The sequence below is a fragment of the Pungitius pungitius genome, chromosome 14 (genome assembly GCF_949316345.1).
Source record: "Pungitius pungitius chromosome 14, fPunPun2.1, whole genome shotgun sequence".
NCBI lineage: Eukaryota > Metazoa > Chordata > Actinopteri > Perciformes > Gasterosteidae > Pungitius > Pungitius pungitius.
In genome coordinates this window covers 13061663-13079013 of record NC_084913.1, presented here as the reverse complement: position 1 = coordinate 13079013, position 17351 = coordinate 13061663, and the positions used below count along the sequence as shown (strand labels likewise).

The following is a 17351-nucleotide window of genomic DNA, read 5'->3' as shown; positions in this document are numbered from 1 at the left end:
ATCTGCATTATCACATTGTATTAATTGCTCTGCATTGACCGGATAGTCTCACATTCTCCTCTTTATAATCCCCCAAACCATTAGGTTCCATGTTGGGTTATGTGTACAGACACTTGTATCTAATGTCACCTCTCTACCGCTCAATAACCTCTCCCTGACTGACAGCTCAGCCATCCAATGGCTACTTGGAATCCACTGTTAAGCCAATGGCGGCCCGCTCCGAGCTGATGCCGGCCGCTCATTGGTGATGACGCCTGCGCGTATCGTTCCGTCTGATGCACTTTCCTCTGGTCAAGGTTGCACCGGCAGTGAGAATCGCAGTAGGACGCGACCGGAGCTCCGTTGACGCGCAGACAGCAGCAGAGCTTTTGGTCCCCGACGCTCAGCTGGAACTTCTCCACCTCTGCGTTCGCATCCCGCCGTGGAATCTCTCCCCCGCCAGAGAGCAGCCATGGATGAGATGGAGGAAGAGTTGAAATGCCCCGTGTGCGGCTCTTTTTTCCGGGAGCCCATCATACTGCCGTGCTCCCACAACATATGCCTGGCGTGTGCCCGGAATATCCTCGTGCAGACCCCCGACGCGGAGTCCCCGCGGAGCAGCCGAGCCTCCGGCTCCGGCGTCTCCGACTATGATTATCTGGATTTGGACAAAATGAGTTTGTACAGCGAGGCGGACAGTGGGTACGGGTCCTATGGGGGCTTCGTCAGCGCTCCCACCACCCCGTGTCAGAAATCACCAAACGGAGTGCGGGTTTTCCCCCCTGCCGCCCCGCCGCCCGCTCCGCAACAGCACCTGCTGCCGCAGCAGCCCGCCTCTCTGCCCCCGATCCCCCGCAACTCCTGCATCACCTGCCCGCAGTGTCACCGCAGCCTCATCCTGGACGAGCGGGGGCTTCGCGGATTCGCTAAGAACCGGGTGCTGGAGGGGGTCGTGGACAGGTATCAGCAGAGCAAAGCGGCCGCTCTCAAGTGCCAGCTCTGCGAGAAGAGCCCCAAGGAGGCCACCGTGATGTGCGAGCAGTGCGACGTCTTCTACTGCGACCCGTGCCGCCTGCGGTGCCATCCTCCCCGTGGTCCCCTCGCCAAGCATCGCCTGGTGCCGCCAGCGCAAGGGCGGATAAGTCGCCGAGCGAGTCCACGCAAGACCTCCACTTGCACGGAGCACGAGCTGGAGAATCTAAGCATGTACTGTGTGCAGTGTAAGATGCCTGTGTGTTATCAGTGTTTGGAGGAGGGCAAACACGGCACACACGAAGTCAAAGCTTTGGGCGCAATGTGGAAACTGCACAAGGTACGTGCGTAAAATATAAAGATACCGCCAAAACCTTAATATACCGGTGCGTCTTTTCTCTCTGTGCGCGCGCGCCCGTGTGTGTGTGTGTGTGTGTGTGTGTGTGTGTGTAATATATGTAGCTTTTCTTCACAATGATTCATCCGCTGAGCAACAAGTCCGCTTTGCAAATAATGTGCGCTGCATGTTGTCAGTTGCGCTTCGCCTTCAACAGAAGATGGGGATGTTTTCTCTGTCACAATGGATTTAAGCGAACGCTTCACAAAACGAAAAAATACGTTATTTAGATGTGTTAGCAGGTAGGCTTACTCCTTTGGCCTACCTTGGCAGCGGAATAATATGACCAGAGGATGAACGGACGTCCAGGCGTTTATCTCTTCAGCCATTTAACTCTTGGCATTGTTTATTATCGGCAAAACATGCTAAACTGCCCGCTCTCGGGGGAGACCGGTCAAGAGAGAGAAAGGGGCGGGAACATTGCCCTTACATGGAACATGGTGCTATCAATATCACGTGACTTCAGTTACAGTTACATGCATACATACACTCTTAACACTCCCACTTATGAATGACATGTATACTGTGCAACACGTGCATGACCAAATAAACAAACAGAACAAAAACATGGCATAGTCACACATCAACATTTTACACACCAAACATGATCCCCCCAAATTTTCTTAACTTAAGTTTGGAGGCGGGCTTAGTCATAATGTCTGCGACCATGTCGTCTGTGGGACAGTAGACAAGGGACATCTTGTCCTCCCTTATGGTAGACCTGATGAAATGGTATTTTATGTCCACATGCTTAACCCGTTGTCTACACACAGGATTCCTAACAAGTGCAATTGTCCCCTGGTTATCCTCGTAGATGACCGTTTTCTCATACACATAGGAATCCATCCCTCCCAGTAGTTGCTCCAAATGAATACACTCCTGTATTGTCAGAGCTAGAGCCATGTACTCGGCTTCACATGTGGATAGTGCTACTGTGGGTTGCTTCTTGGTTTTCCAAGAGACCAGAGAACTATCTTTACCCATACTCACACAATACCCGGTGGTACTGCGTCTGTCACTAACGTCCGCAGCCCAGTCTGCGTCGCTATAGGCTCGTATGCCTAGCCGTTCTTGACTTTTTGTGAAGCAGAGCTGTTTGTCTGCAGTACCCCTGAGGTATCGCAAAACATGTTTCACCGTGACCCAATTTTCCTCTGTAGGGTCAGCAAAATGTTGTGATAACTTACTCACTACGAAACATATGTCTGGGCGTGTACAGGTTGTCAGGTAAATGAGGCTGCCGACAGCCTCCCTGTACTTCTTCACATCAGAGATTTTAGGCGCATCCTCAGAGTACTCTAACTTTGGTTCACATGGGGTTTCTCTAACCCTACACTCCTGCATGTCGAAACGTCCCAGTATTTTTTCCACGAGCCTCTTTTGTGACACTTTTACCCAGCCGTCAGACTGGCTGAAGTCCATGCCTAGAAAATGCTTCAACCTACCTAGGTCCTTCATCTTAAATCTGGAAGAAAGCATGTTTTTCACCCTCTCCAAACCCTGGGTGTTGCTGGCTGCGATGATCAGATCATCCACCCAGATAACCACTATTACTTTCCCTGTCTCTGTAGCCTCTTTTGTGTAAACACAGTGGTCTGTCGGGTTCTGAATAAAGTTGTCATCTACTAGGCACGTGTGGAGCATCTCATTCCAATTTCGCCCCGACTGCTTCAAGCCGTAGATTGACTTCTCTAGTTTACACACCAGCTCATCCCCCTCCTTTTCGTAACCTTCAGGTTGTTCCATGTAAATGTCTCGATCAATGGGGGCATGTAGGTAGGCTGTTTTCACATCCATCTGATGTAAAATCAGATCGTCTTGGGCTGCCTTCTGCATCACTACACGTATACTTGTCAGGTTTGCTGTTGGTGAGAACGTCTCGCCGTAATCTATCCCTGCTCTCTGGCTGTATCCTTTTGCTACAAACCTAGCTTTGTACTGGTCGTTCCCGTCAATGTCTCCCTTGATCGAATACACCCATTTTCCTCCCACTGCCTTCCTGCCCTCTGGTAGCTTAGTCAGGGTAAAGGTCTGGTTGTCCTCTAGGGACCTCATCTCCTCGTCCATTGCTTTCTTCCACTTTCCTGACTCAGTTGATGTCATGGCCTCTTTAAAGGTCAGAGGTACACCACAAACTGCTCGGTAGCAATAATCTACACTAGTGAGTGTACTGTCGTCATCAGCATCTTCCAGAGAATAATCTCTTAGATACCCCGGGGCTTTACGCTCCCTGGTAGGGTATCTCCCACTGTCGTGTGGTGTCACCCTAGGGTGCTTCTCATGGTTGTCCTCTGATGCAGATTGTGTACCGTCAGTCAGTACGTCGTTGTTTGGTACACTAGGCTGTGAAATCTCTACTTCCTTCTCGCAACCTCCTATGGGATCCAGTCCTAGCTCCTGTGTCTGAGTCTCATTTTCACAGGTCGTCTTGGTGACAAACTTTACCAGCCTGTGCTTCTGCACTTTTCCTTTACCGGGGTAGTAAACTAGGTAGGCGGGGCTGCTCTTGTCGTGCCCTACAAAGAATCCTCTCTCACACCTAGAATCTAGTTTGCCTCTGTCCTGCTGGTAGGCATAGCACTCTGACCCGAATTTATGCATATTAGCCAAATTGCACTTTTTACCTGTCAGTGCCGTGTATGGGGTAGTGCCTGTGTGCCTGTTAAAACACCGGTTCCTGGTATAGGCTGCTTCCTGGATGGCATAGTGCCAAAGGCTCTTGGGTAAGCCACTGTCAATGAGCTTACATCTGGCCATCTCGAAAAGAGTTCGGCCTTCCCTTTCAGCTGTCCCGTTCTGGTGCGGGGAGTAAGGACAGGAAGTCTCGTGCCTGATTTTATTCTTCCTCAGTAGGGTCTGAAACTCTCGGTTAGTGAATTCAGTCCCGTTATCTGATCTGATGCACTTCACAGTACCGTAAGGTGCTACATCTGCCAGGTACTTCTCTGTAGCCTGAACTGCATCGCTTTTTGCTTTCAGGAAATAAACAAGCACTGCCCCTGTACACACATCTGTGAAAGACTGCATGTATTTAAAACCGTCTATGGACTCATTGTTAATTGGGCCGGTTAGGTCTGTGTTCACCAGCTCAAGTGGTGTCTTTACTCTGTCAGTCGGATCTCTGTTTCTCGTCTGCGTGAACTTCCCCTCTATGCATACTGCACATTCTCTATCAGGCCTGCGCTTTGGACCCTTAATGTGCATGCCCTCTGTCACGTCCTGCAGTTTCAAGATATCGTCAAAATTACAATGGCCCATTACCTCATGCCATGTCTGGATATCATAGCTGACGTGACACGCATCATCTAGATCACACTCGGTTTGCAGGTAGTACATTCTCTTATATACATAGATTTCAAACCTTGCGCCATCCGGTGACTCTAAAACGTCTTTTCCTTCGTCGAAAAACACTTTGGCACCGTGGGCGGTAGCAGACTTCACTGAGAAGAGTTCTTGAGGGTACGAGGGAATGTAGAGAGCGTTCTTTAAAGTCACTGTACACCGGCGCCCCTCACTGGTTATGAGACATACCTGTGCGTCTCCCTTCCCTTTCACCACTCCGACAGTACGCTTCCCATCGGCGAGCTCCATACTGTGTCTCTCCGGCCTGAAAGTGCTGTCAAAGCTCTTGAACTTGCTCCTATCGTTGATGATGTGGGACGACGCGCCCGTGTCCACGATCATTCCCCTTCTCTGGGTATGCGGCACCTTCTCTGAGAGACTGGCATTTCCCTTTTCTGCTCTGAAGGTGCGGTCTTCTCCTCCCACTGCTCCCCGGTCTCCGTCCGGTTCATAACCGGACCTACGGCCACCACCGCCATCTTGTACACACGCACACCGGGCGCCCCGTTCACGCTCCTTCTTTGTGCACGCTTTGTCCGTGTGCCCCCTGCTTCTGCAAAAACTGCACCAAACTCTCTCTGTGCAGTCATCCCTTCTGTGGCCCTTTTCTCCACACCGCCAACACACCATCTCCACTGGCCCGGTCTTTTTCCTCGGCGCCGCTTGTGCCCTCAGCACCCTTTCTCCTGCCTCTTCTGGGACTGGGTCTGTGTCTTCTGAGGCCTCAAAATTTCTTAACTTCGCTTTGAACTCTCCCAGTGTCATGTCGGCTGAGCCATGTGTCACCATCAGTGTGAACGGCTTGTACTTCTCCGGTAATCCCCTCATGATCATCGCCATCATCAGTCCCTCACTCGGTGCTTCGCCTGCACTCCTGAGTGCTGTAATGATCTGCTCAGCTCTGATGATGTATTTGGTTACAGTCTCGTTGTCAGCTTTCTTCAGCGCTGTCATCGTTATGTACAGGGAAACAATCCGAGGCCTACCTTTTCCGATGTAGTGCTCTCTTAATACTTTGAGGCTCTCTCGGCCCTTGTCCTTTGTGTCTCTGAATATCAGCCCCAAGCTTGTGTTGTCAAGTAGTGGCGCCAATGCACAATAGGCGTCCGCATTCAGCTTATCATCCGTAGACCTGTCTTCCGCTGACAGCGGTTCAGCGGGCTCCGTCAAGATCGTCTGCTTCAGCCCCGCTCCGTGCATGCAGCACAGCATCCTCTCTTCCCAGAGCTCATACTCCTCTGCTCTCCCGTCAAACGTGGGCCACTGGCTCTTGCTTCGGTTTGCCATGGTTATTTCCAGTTCAGTTTAGCTTCCTTTGATTTAGCGTTAGCTTCCCGGTACTCCCGATGCTAACCTAGCTCTTTTGGATACTTTTGTATGCTAGCGTGGTCGTGCTAGCTATCGACGCACAAGTCCGTCAAACTTTGGAATCATTCCCGGTTCCTGGGCCCATAACCTGTTAGCAGGTAGGCTTACTCCTTTGGCCTACCTTGGCAGCGGAATAATATGACCAGAGGATGAACGGACGTCCAGGCGTTTATCTCTTCAGCCATTTAACTCTTGGCATTGTTTATTATCGGCAAAACATGCTAAACTGCCCGCTCTCGGGGGAGACCGGTCAAGAGAGAGAAAGGGGCGGGAACATTGCCCTTACATGGAACATGGTGCTATCAATATCACGTGACTTCAGTTACAGTTACATGCATACATACACTCTTAACAAGATGAATTCGCCCTCCAATACAATACTGCATCTTACATTTCAGTCAGATTTATAAAAATGCGCACGTCTCCAAACTGGGAACTCTGCTGCGTGTCGCTGCGCAAAGGTGTCAGAAAGCAGCACTATTGGAAATGCAGGTCACGTGTCAAGAGCAGGCCTCCTTTGGCAACTGGAAATTCCTTCTAAATTCTTAAAATTAATGAATGTACACCTGCTGTGATTCTGGCATGACTTTAGCTATCGACCATTTGTCTCCTGAGCTTCCACATAGCAGATTCCTTCACTCTGTGTGTGTGTGTGTGTGTGTGTACATACATACACCGCCCCCCCCCCCCCCCCCCCCCCCTCTCTGTGCTCTGACAACTCAACAGGCGCCACAGAGACCATTAGGCCTCAGAGATCATTAGGTACGGCTAATATTGGAGTCACGCTTTAATAGATGGCAGCAGTGAAGCTGTGGATCGAGGTGCTATTTTGGAATCCGAGTTGTTGTGGGCAGGGAGGCGTTTGAGAGGGCTGCAGTGCATCCACGCCTCTGCAGCTGCCATCCTCTCCTCCACACTCCTCGGCTTCCAGTGGCCAGGGAGGACGTAGAGTTAGATATAGATGGTCTTTGATAGTCTCACACAAACACGCACACACACACACACACACTAAGGGTGATGTGCAGTGATGGCGATGCCGCGGCTTCTGGGAGAAAACCAGAAAATATGGTACGTTTTTGTGCTCGAGACTTTTCTTCCTGCAGACATCTGCTCTCATTTGGAGTCAACATTGGTGTTGTACGGCTCCAAAACAGCCATATAACAGCCCTCCAGTGCAATCATCGGCCCTCGGCGGTGGTGAAGCTAGCGTATCAACTTCCACGTATGAGGCTATTGTGAAATTGATGGAAAAATCAGAGGGGGTTCATCATTTCACTCCCATCAAATTTCCATCACTTCAGAAGTTGCCGACCTTGTTCTGCCTCATCTTTCCTCTATACAAACTGTGGACAAAAAAAGGAGCCTTTTTAGGAACCAATCGAAGGGGCCGGTGATATTGGTGCCAATGTGCAGCCTGCCGTCCCGTTCTTTGGCTTCCATCACGGCACCTGCTTACTTCTGACCTCGTATCTGAAGCTGCTGCCTGCAGAACTGTAACAGATGGCCTTGGGTTTGGAGCTGGCAGCAAAGAGGATGGGCATCTGAGAGCTTCAGGGTGCTCCTCATAATTCATGTAGGGAGAAATGAAAGTGTTTTCCATATCCTGCAGATACACTGTAGGTTCTCACGTGTCACTTGTACTTGTACAAACTCGAGAAAGTGACTTGGTCACTGATGGATCCCGGTTGCTGGGAGTTTAACTCTGTTTGAGATGTAAATGAAGTGGGTTATCAGTCCATAAAAGATTATAGATGGACCCAAAAAATTTTAATTTTCTCTCAATCAACTTCTCAGTTCATTTTTACATTCAGCCCTTGAAGTGGTCCAGATATTATTTCTGGCAGGGAGAAGATCTGCTTTATGTGGTACAGGTTTGCATCCTTTTTTTTTCAGAAAAGAAAGTTAATTATCTGTGTCACGCATATCACATATCTAAGTCAAAAGCAATTACAAAGCATTTCATAACTTGAATTACAATTCTTCACAGATGGCAAGATGTAAACATGACACATTATCACAAGTAGTCCAGTTTTCATATTACATACACATCTAGCCCACAAGCCACAGGAGCATCTCGGGGCTGCTTCTGGTCACGTAACAAATGTGAATTCATCACATATGTTTCTTTCAGCTCCCTCTTGTGTCCTCCGACCTCCTGAGGAATACAAACACTCCTGGCTAGTTATCTGTCAAATGATCCACTTTGCTCACTAGCTGGTCGCTAACTGTGTCATCGAACTGTGTCATGGAATTGATGCAAGCAATGAGGGTTAAACATTGAAACATTGAAACCATGAGCTGAATGAAAAATCAAGGCGAGAGCAGCTTGACGTTTGGGCTCTGGCCATTTGCAAAAGCACATAGTATTCTGAAAGACAGACATTCTCCTACGACCAGAAAACAAATGCAAAATAAACACCAATATCTCGGTTTTCCCCTTTAAAACGGATCAAAGCTGTTGGCTCTCTGATCTTGTGACAGGCCTGCAGCATGTTTCAGCATCCCCGTCTAACGTTGATGCAGGAAGTAGAACACTTAGAAGCTGGTTATTTTGTGACATAACCTTAAATCCACACCTGCAGTATTTACATTTTCCAGGAGAAAACACGCTGGCCGATATCATTTAATAAAATCTCTTCTTTTTGCCATTGAGGATTTTTGGGCTCCAGGTTTTATAATCTACACCAATACTGGTCTTGTTCCGCCTTGTCAAACAGTGCTCTGCCTCTATCTGTGAAACATTTCTCTCTTTATGGGGACAGAGTCAAACCACCTGCCGTCATGGCAACCAAATCCCTCTGGATGTTGTTCAGAGCAGCAGAGGTCGCCAAGATACGGGACCCCATGAGGGATCCGTCCCAGATGCTTTACAGCCTTTCCCTCCTCCCTCGACAGTGCATTAGTGTCTGAATGGACGTGGCTACAGATTATTTAACTGACGTTTTGCTCAGACTTCTTCTCCACTTCTCTAGCAGGCGATACAAACCACCATGTTTTATCGATGACCCTTCCTTTTGGATTGCACGACCGTGTCCAAACTGCGAACAGAATCAATTTCATGTCTCCAAAGTCAATTTCACGAAAAACAAGTAGAAATCTGAGAGCCCCATGGTGTGTATCACCCCATGCCCCGTCTGCCTCTTCAGATTTGTGTCAGAGGGTTTCATGGGGTGACAGGGTGTCCGTGTTAATCTCTGTAAATCACATTAAAAAGAGAAAAAGGGACCCCGTCAGAGCGTTAAACCTCGACATGGTGAGTGGTCCTCGGCCTTTCACAGATGCCACAAGGACCCTGAATGCAATCCAGCTTCGCCTCAGTGTGTTTATAGGCAATTAAAGGTGACTTATCACAGCTTATGGACAAGATCCGAGGGTGTGCACAAAATAAGTTGCAGATTGCAGCAGAAAATTAGCAATTTGCCCTCTTGCCATGAACGGAGAGATAAATCGGACGCTGCAGAGCAGATCTGATCTCTGACACCCCTGAAAATTGCAAGAATAAAAAGCTTGAAGAAGCGAGTCCTTTTAAGGAACTTCTCCCATGCAGCATGCACAAGTGCTCCCCTTTAATGCGTGTGTGATCCTGACACAAACAGACGCCCTGCACACCTTGACACCAAGTCAACACAGACAGATGTTCTCGGTCATGATGCCCCAAAAAGGCAGGCTAACGAGGACCGGCAGCAGGCGCTGGGACGAATGTTGAAAGACTCGTCTCGATCCCCGAGGCCGACGCAGCTCAGCGGGAGTGGCGGAGGGAAGCCTTGAAGAGCCAGACGGGGGGCGGCGGGATCCCCGTCCTTCTATCCTGCTTTAACCCGTGTCTGCTGATGCTAATGAGGATCGCTGTCGGCCTGGATCCATTGCCCCGCTGTAATGAACCTCATCGGCTCAATATTGTCCAGGCTTAAGCTACGATAAGTCGGCTTTACCACTTGAAACTGCGTGACAACAACGAGTGTGAAATGTTCTTTCTCCAAGGAATTGGGAGAGTTTATTAGCAACAGCAAGTATTTGGATAAACAGTACGGCTGCCATGTGCAGATACTGATATTATGTGGCTGAGTAATAACGCTAATGTTAGCTGGTAGCTTGGAAGGTGAGTTACTGCAACTTCAAACAGAACAAAGCAGCAGTCTGCATCAATGCTTTTAATGATTCTGTCCTGTTTTTAGTGGAGAAGCTTTGTTAAACCGACTGTACAGCTTATGAACAAAGAGGAGCATTTAGTGGCTAAAGAGACAGATGTTACCTCTGATATTGCATTAGATTCGATTAGCCCGCAGCAATGAGGGGAGTGAGATTTGGTGTTCGGGGATGAACATGTGCATGTTGTGTTTACAGCTTGTTCTGCTTTCCTCATATGGCCAATAGATAAATATTTTAATGCTGCTCAGAAAAGGATTTCAAACTTTTAATGGATGATATGATGCACACTGGTGGTGGCCGGTGAGCACTTGAGAGGTTCTTCCATCAGCTGATCAGCGTGGTAACTGTCCTCCCAACTCCCTTTGGTCTTCTTAGCCAAAACACTTCATTGTGCCTTAAACACAGCCCGATGAATTCCACATGCATTTAGCTGATGTTAATTTCACAAATTGAATTTTGTTTCTAAAATATTTGAGATTTACGCCAGCCGCCGTCTGGGCGCCACTGCAGTAGCAGTGATGTGCGTGCAGATAAAAGACTTGTTTTCTGGTTTGTCCGTGACGGCACACTGTGATTCACTGATGGGGATGAGACCAGGACAGAGGTCTGCACAGAACAACATTTCACAGTGGGGTCTCAAAGCCATTTAGGTTGACGCTGCTCCATTACAGTTGGTGCTGTTTACCCCTCGACCTGCCATGTGGTGAGATTAGCTGTGTAAATCTAATTGAAAGAGGGAGAAGAGGAAAATGAGACCGACGGAGTGGCCCGAAGAAGAGAGCAAGTGATCAGGGAAGCCAAACGTCTCGTGCAGTTTGAGGGATGGACAGAATGTTTGGCATCTCGTCACCCTTATTCATATCTATATGATTATTTTCTGGATGGGAACACAGACCAGCTGAATATTTCAACCTACTCCAAACTTGGAGATAGAGATAAAAATTCCAATGTGCCAATTTCTCACGAAGGTTGTTTTTGGCTTTGTCTTTTAAGTAAGTGATCAGATTAGTTGGTTCCAACACAGAGTAATTCATTATGCTGCCCTCACACAGCCAGCCCACATTAAATGAGGACATAAAGTAAGATATCAGGCTCAACCTGAAATCTGGGCCGCAGATGAAGAGTTTTCATTTCTCCTTTTATATTTGACTGCCGGTATCCATGGCAACAATTTAGACACAATTACCTTCTTAAACAATATATTTAGCTATCTTATTTTAAAAAATGCCATCAATTTCTCAGCTTTCTTTAGTTTAGATAGAAGTGATCATGAAATCATAAAAAGTGAACGCCTTGATCATTCTCTTCTTTAATTGAGGAAACAACAGTGCATTTAGGATATACTAGCCCTAAACAGCCGTTCAGCCAATCAAAATACATTCCAAAAATATCAACATGGCGGCCCCTCAGCGGTTGAGGTTGTGTCCGACTGTTACATGCCACCTCGCTCTGCTATTAATATCCACATTCAATCAATGCATGTCTGGAATTGCATAACCCCTCATTTTTAAATTGGTTCAGTCTTAGCCATACATAGCTCACGCACACACACACACACGCACACATGCACACATGCACACAGGTGTTTTCACTTATGTTGCCTGATGAGACCTTTTCTCTGATCTGCGTGGGCATGAACAAACAGCACGTCATCAAAGCTCTCTCACTCTCCTGTTGCACCTGCTTTTAACACAACTTTCACCCTTATCGCCATTAACACATGGCAATAACTGGTCTTTTCTTGTTTATCATCCATTTTGTCTGACCGTGTATGATTCAAAGCAGCCTCCATTACTCTGTGTGGGAGACAGAGCCCACATACACTGAGGAGTTAATGCAATAAAAGCTGCTTCATACCTAGCAGAAAAACATCAGGAAAATGATAATAATTAAACTTTGCAGGATTGTTATTTCCACTCAATAAATGCTCTGTTCAAAGAGGAGAGGAACTGACACCTGACTGAATGGTCTGCAGGTCGTCCTCGCTCTTCCTCTCCCACATGTCAAGCAATACACACTTCAACCTTTCTCCGTACTCCATTGGTTGTGTTTGACACGTTGAGACGAGATCACCGTGTACAGACAACCAAGCCTTGTGCAGAAGACGCTCCCATCGCCGAATGAATCCAGTGCCGACGAGAATAGATCCCTCCTGCCCCACATCCTGCTGTGCTGTCCCAGGCCTCCGTAGAATAAGGACTCTGCCTCCGACATGAAAAAAAGCTGTGGCAACTTTAAAATATCCTCCTTTCATTGGCTTTTCCGATGTGTGTGTGTGTGTGTGTGTGGAAAGTTAACGACTTCTTCTGCATTATTGATGACGGCAGATTTAAGCGATGAATAATGCACCAGCCACTTAGGGTCTGCTTGTGTAGGATGGGTTTCACACGGGAACTGAGTGTCAGAATCGGCCCGAATCATAACTCCTCCAGCAAGTTAAGGAGGATGCAAGAGCTTAACTTTTAACAACACAAGTGGCCCGCTTAATATTTCAAACTGTATTCTCTGAGGGCAGCGTGTGTAAACAACCACAACCTTTCATGTCTCTGGTTCCTGATAACTGGAGGGGAAACACAACAAGTTATCAAGCTGTGCTAATTAACATTTTTGTTTTTTTTTGATGGTAGCGTTTGACTGAAAGACGTCTGTTTGATTCCTTCTGTCACCAGAAGTTGACCTTTGGCCTCCGTGGGCGGCGGTGTACTGTGTGCACCTAAAGGCTGTGCATTAGGCTCCACACAGGATGAAACAGGGCTCAAGAGACTGGATAAAGCTCAGAGAATAACAACAGGGTACTTAAAACATTAAAACGAGGTAACTCTGCTTTTTGAAAGCAGGTTATGGGAACTCAAAGTCCCTTTTTCCCGTGGACACATTAATATATATATCTGTGTTTTTAAATTAGCTTGAGGAGTAATGCTTTCCCTCCGCTGCAGCTTTAGGCGCTTAGCAGTGACATTACCCCTCCCTCTCTTTCTCTCTCTGCACTTCCCACTTCCTAGTGGTGGCTTTAATCCAAATTGGCTGTGATGCCGTTCTGACATCCGTGCTTTCCTGTGACAGATTGGTGAGTTCGCTCGGCCGCAGAGAGAAAATGAAACACGCCGAATGGCCCTGGAGGCGCCTGTGAATTATTCATGCCATACATGTGCTCCCACTTGGATTAATTACTGAGATGATTAGCGCTCCCAAAAAGCAGCGACATTCCGAACCCCCCCCCCCCCCTCCACCACCACCACCACCTCAACGCATCCTCCGTAGCTCATTGCAAACATTCCAGCATCCCCCTCTCTGGCCTAAAGTTGAATGTGCTTTGCATTGATGTATGCAGTGTTGAGAACACACTCTTATAAGCCAAATAAAAGTTCTCATCAACGATGGAAATCTCGTCATTTTGGCCCCTATTTCGTCCATTTGACAGGTGCCATCTTGCATTATGGCCAACACACTAAAGCCGCCCTAAACGGACTCCATGGTCCATTTTCGTCCACATGAACCGTCATTTACTAAATAAACATCATTCAGTGTTAAGTAGTTTATAGTGTGTTTACTGAGGTAACAAATCCGAAGTATGGTCATTTCCTCCATAATTATAGGACGTCTCTTTGCAGAACCACAACATCTGGTGGGGGAATCTGAATGTCTATTGCGCATTGACTTCCATCAAGCGGAGGTCAGACTTTGGGATTGATCTGCCAAGTTGGTGGATGTAATACGACCAGCTTTACTTCAAAGCTCCCAACATGCAAACCAACATGCTCAAGTATATTAAACATAAATGCAAGAACGGTATAATAAGAGAAAAATAAAAATGTTCCTTGAACTGTACACTAGAAATGCAGGAGGAGGATTAATGGAGGAGTAAGGAGAAACTTGATTTTCTAGGTGATGTGAATTGTTATAGTTACCCTTTCAGTGATGACCAAGGCTTGTCAAATCAGTCACACCGTGAAGCTTATGGCGTTTATCCCATGCAGATTTTCATCCCATTGGTTGCTTTGGTCGGTCTTTCCATGTGCTGACCTGCCCGCCATGGCCCTGTTGTCCCCCCCCCAGGCAAGAAGTAGCTGCAAGCTGTGCAGAAACAAAACAGCCTCTGTTTTCATGGCACAGATCGGCCTCAGCTCTGCAGGATCTCAAACCCATCTGGAGAAACGCCTCCAGACAATCGAGGGCTTCTCATTCCATCGGCTGTGTCCCGGCCCGTATGCCGACTGGTAACCGGGCGACGCGAGGCCGGGAGCTCCCTCCACGTCCCTCGCTGTATCACAGAGAGGAAAATGAGAACGCTGAATGAGGAAATGAACTCCCATTTAGGACGAGCTAAGAGGGCAGGTGTGAGTGACTCGGCTGATGTGTAATGAAACCGCCGGAGTCTGAGGGAACGTTTTGGACGACTTGATCGGCCGGATCTTAGAATGATGGAGTGAAACGGAGGTTTCAGGGAATCAGAAGTAGTCTTATTGCAGAAGACGAGGCTGACCCGGAGCGAACAAGGATGCGACTTGTGTTCTGTTGAAATGTCTTCCATTCACACGTTCATCAACGTGAGTCAAATTTAAAGAATAGTGGGATGTTTTGGAAAATGTATTTGCCATCGATGAGAAGATCGATGCCACTCTTTAATTTAATTATGAAGCGTACAGACAGACAGCGTATAGCTTAGCACAAAGATTGCAAACAGGGAGACTTCTAGCCCGGCTCACATTATCACATCCTATCTTGGTTTGTCTGTATTTATTATGTCTCCTTCTTTAACAAAGTCCCTACGACCTAACTGCAACACTTTTTCATTTGTTTTGCGTTAAGGGAACAAATAAGCACACAGTGAAACATTTATTGATTTCTGCTTTGTTGAACTAACTTCTTCATCGATCAGTTTTTGTTTTTGCTAGACTGAATACCTTTTACTTTTACAAGGTCGGTCAAACTGAATAAGAAATGAAGAGATACGTGAGCTACGGAACTTGGGACAAACATTTTCCAACATTATTTTCCCTTAGCATTAGTGAAAATCAGATGCAGCTTTAAAATCCCACTCCTTAAAAGCCCATTTGTCCTCTGAAGTATGTACATTTAAGAGACTTCTTCTTCAGAACGTCTCTTTTTGTTCGTGTCTCTCGAGATGTTGAGATACGAGTCCCAAGTTAACAAAGAGGAAGTTTGATACTGAGAAGTTTACATTTCAGTCTTTGCTCAGCTGTGACCGGCCCACACTGTCCCTTTGGTGCAGTAGACTCGTGTTAGCGGCAGCTGTCATGGTTTCCCAAACTCTAAGGTCAGAGGTCAGCTGTTGGTCCCCACAGACACATTCCCCTTTGAACACTCAGAGCTGCATTGACACAGTTGTTTCTTTACAGTTTTTTTCACTGTATAAGCTAGAATTGGTCTTTTCCAGAGTGGGAGAGATATTTCTTTTCTTTTTGTCCGGTACCCTCTTTTCCTCTCAGGAGACAAGTTGATGGTTGTTAACTCAACCGTACGTGGTTCCCACAGGGTCAGGCCTCTCGCTCCGTCACCCCTTTGTTCACACAACCTCGCTTCACGTACACAAACGCCCTCTCTCTCTCTTCCCCGCTGTCCAAACAGCAGCATTCGTGTGTCATTGCACGCATCCAAAGAAATGGTATTTCCCGTCACATGCACAAAGCTCTGGTCCACATGACCAGGGACTACAATCTAATAATAAAACAATTCACAAGTCACGAGCCTTGTTGTACATAAATCATCTTAGCTTCAGTTGGAAATGTCATTTGGTGTGTGAGAATGAAGCTTAAAGTCCATTGTGTCTCCAGGGTGAAAAGTTTGAGTCTTCAAAATGTCAGTTTCTCCGCAGCGATGAAAAGCCGCTTTTGTATGTGAATTTGAGTTCACCCAAAACTGGAAAGATTTTCACAGCATGCTGGCTGTATTGATGTTGTTTATACATTTTTAACTTAACATGCCCCATTGGTCTGGCAATCTGCTTTTAAAATAACAATAAGCTGCTTGGAGGGCCCTCTGTGCTGCCTCCATGTGTCTTTCTTCTCAATGTCAAAGGTCCTGTTTAATATCTATTTCTTAAAAATGCATGAATCAAGATGAAGGATTTATTTAGGAGGACTTGAATTGTAAATATCTAAATAGTCAAAACTACAAAAACCTTCATCACCACTTCCAACGGATTGGCCGTTTGAGTCGGATAAAGCTGCCAATAAAGCAGCTAATGAACTCTAATCATTTTGTTAATTGAAAATGTAACCTCCTTTTGGCTATATACTGTATGTCACATAGCCTGACAGTCACTATTGTGACTTTTATGTTTTCTGGTGTTTGTTTCTGAGGATTCAGTACATGTGAGTGTTGCTTTATGATAATGTGAATGCAGTACAAACCCGTATGACTCCATGGCTGCTGCTGCTGCTCCATCCCTTGACCTCCTCCCTCCATGCTCTCCGCAGGGTCAACTGTCTCAAGCCCTCAACGGCCTGTCAGACCGAGCCACTGAGGCCAAAGAGTTCCTGATTCAGCTGAGAAACATGGTGCAACACATCCAGGTACTTCAAAACACACAACCACATGCAGACCACAGGGGCTGTGCCCCCAGCGTCCTCGTCCAACAACCCTTTGCAACAACAACGCATTGACTCGTGAATGAAGATGCATCAAATGACCTGTAAATCTTCTCATCTCTATTAATCTCTGTGTGCTGCTATTACGTTGCACTGAGTGCTTGCATTCTGTATGTTATGAATTGAAAGCTCCTGCATTTATATTTTGTCTATTAGATGCGTTATTCTTTTCAGCCTGTGCCTGTTGCGTTGCAGGAGAACGGAGTGGAGTTTGAGGCCTGTTTGGTGGCGCAGTGCGACGCCCTCATCGACGCCCTGAACCGACGCAAGGCCCAGCTGCTGGCTCGAGTAAACAAGGAGCACGAGCACAAGCTGAAGGTGAGCGACAAGAATATTCGGGATGAATGAGGTGGCTTCTTGAAAATCACATCAATACAGCCAATATCAATACAGAGTGTTTGCTACTTGAGGACAGAAATGAATGTAAATATTAGTGGTATGTTTTGTTTCATAAAATGTTTCTGCAACTCTCCCATTTTGAAAATTTCCTCAATGCATTTTTAAGATTGAAATGCTCTCGCGTGAAACTGGAT

The 17351-nt window shown here is 47.0% G+C and overlaps 1 protein-coding gene across 8 annotated transcripts in view; it reads left to right on the top strand.

The window, feature by feature from the left end:
• Positions 1–280: 280 nt before the first annotated feature.
• The window catches only part of trim9 (tripartite motif containing 9), a 34745-nt gene continuing 17674 nt past the window's right edge, over positions 281–17351 (top strand). For 2 of the 8 annotated variants that reach the window (XM_037486355.2, XM_037486350.2), the window contains exons 1-3: positions 282–1291; positions 16648–16743; positions 16993–17136. In XM_037486355.2, coding sequence (XP_037342252.1) covers positions 452–1291; positions 16648–16743; positions 16993–17136 — 1080 coding nt within the window. In that variant the 5' untranslated portion in view covers positions 282–451. Of the gene's footprint in view, positions 1292–16647; positions 16744–16992; positions 17137–17351 lie in introns of all 8 variants that reach the window. The other 6 variants (XM_037486357.2, XM_037486352.2, XM_037486354.2 and 3 more) reach the window with 5 other exon arrangements.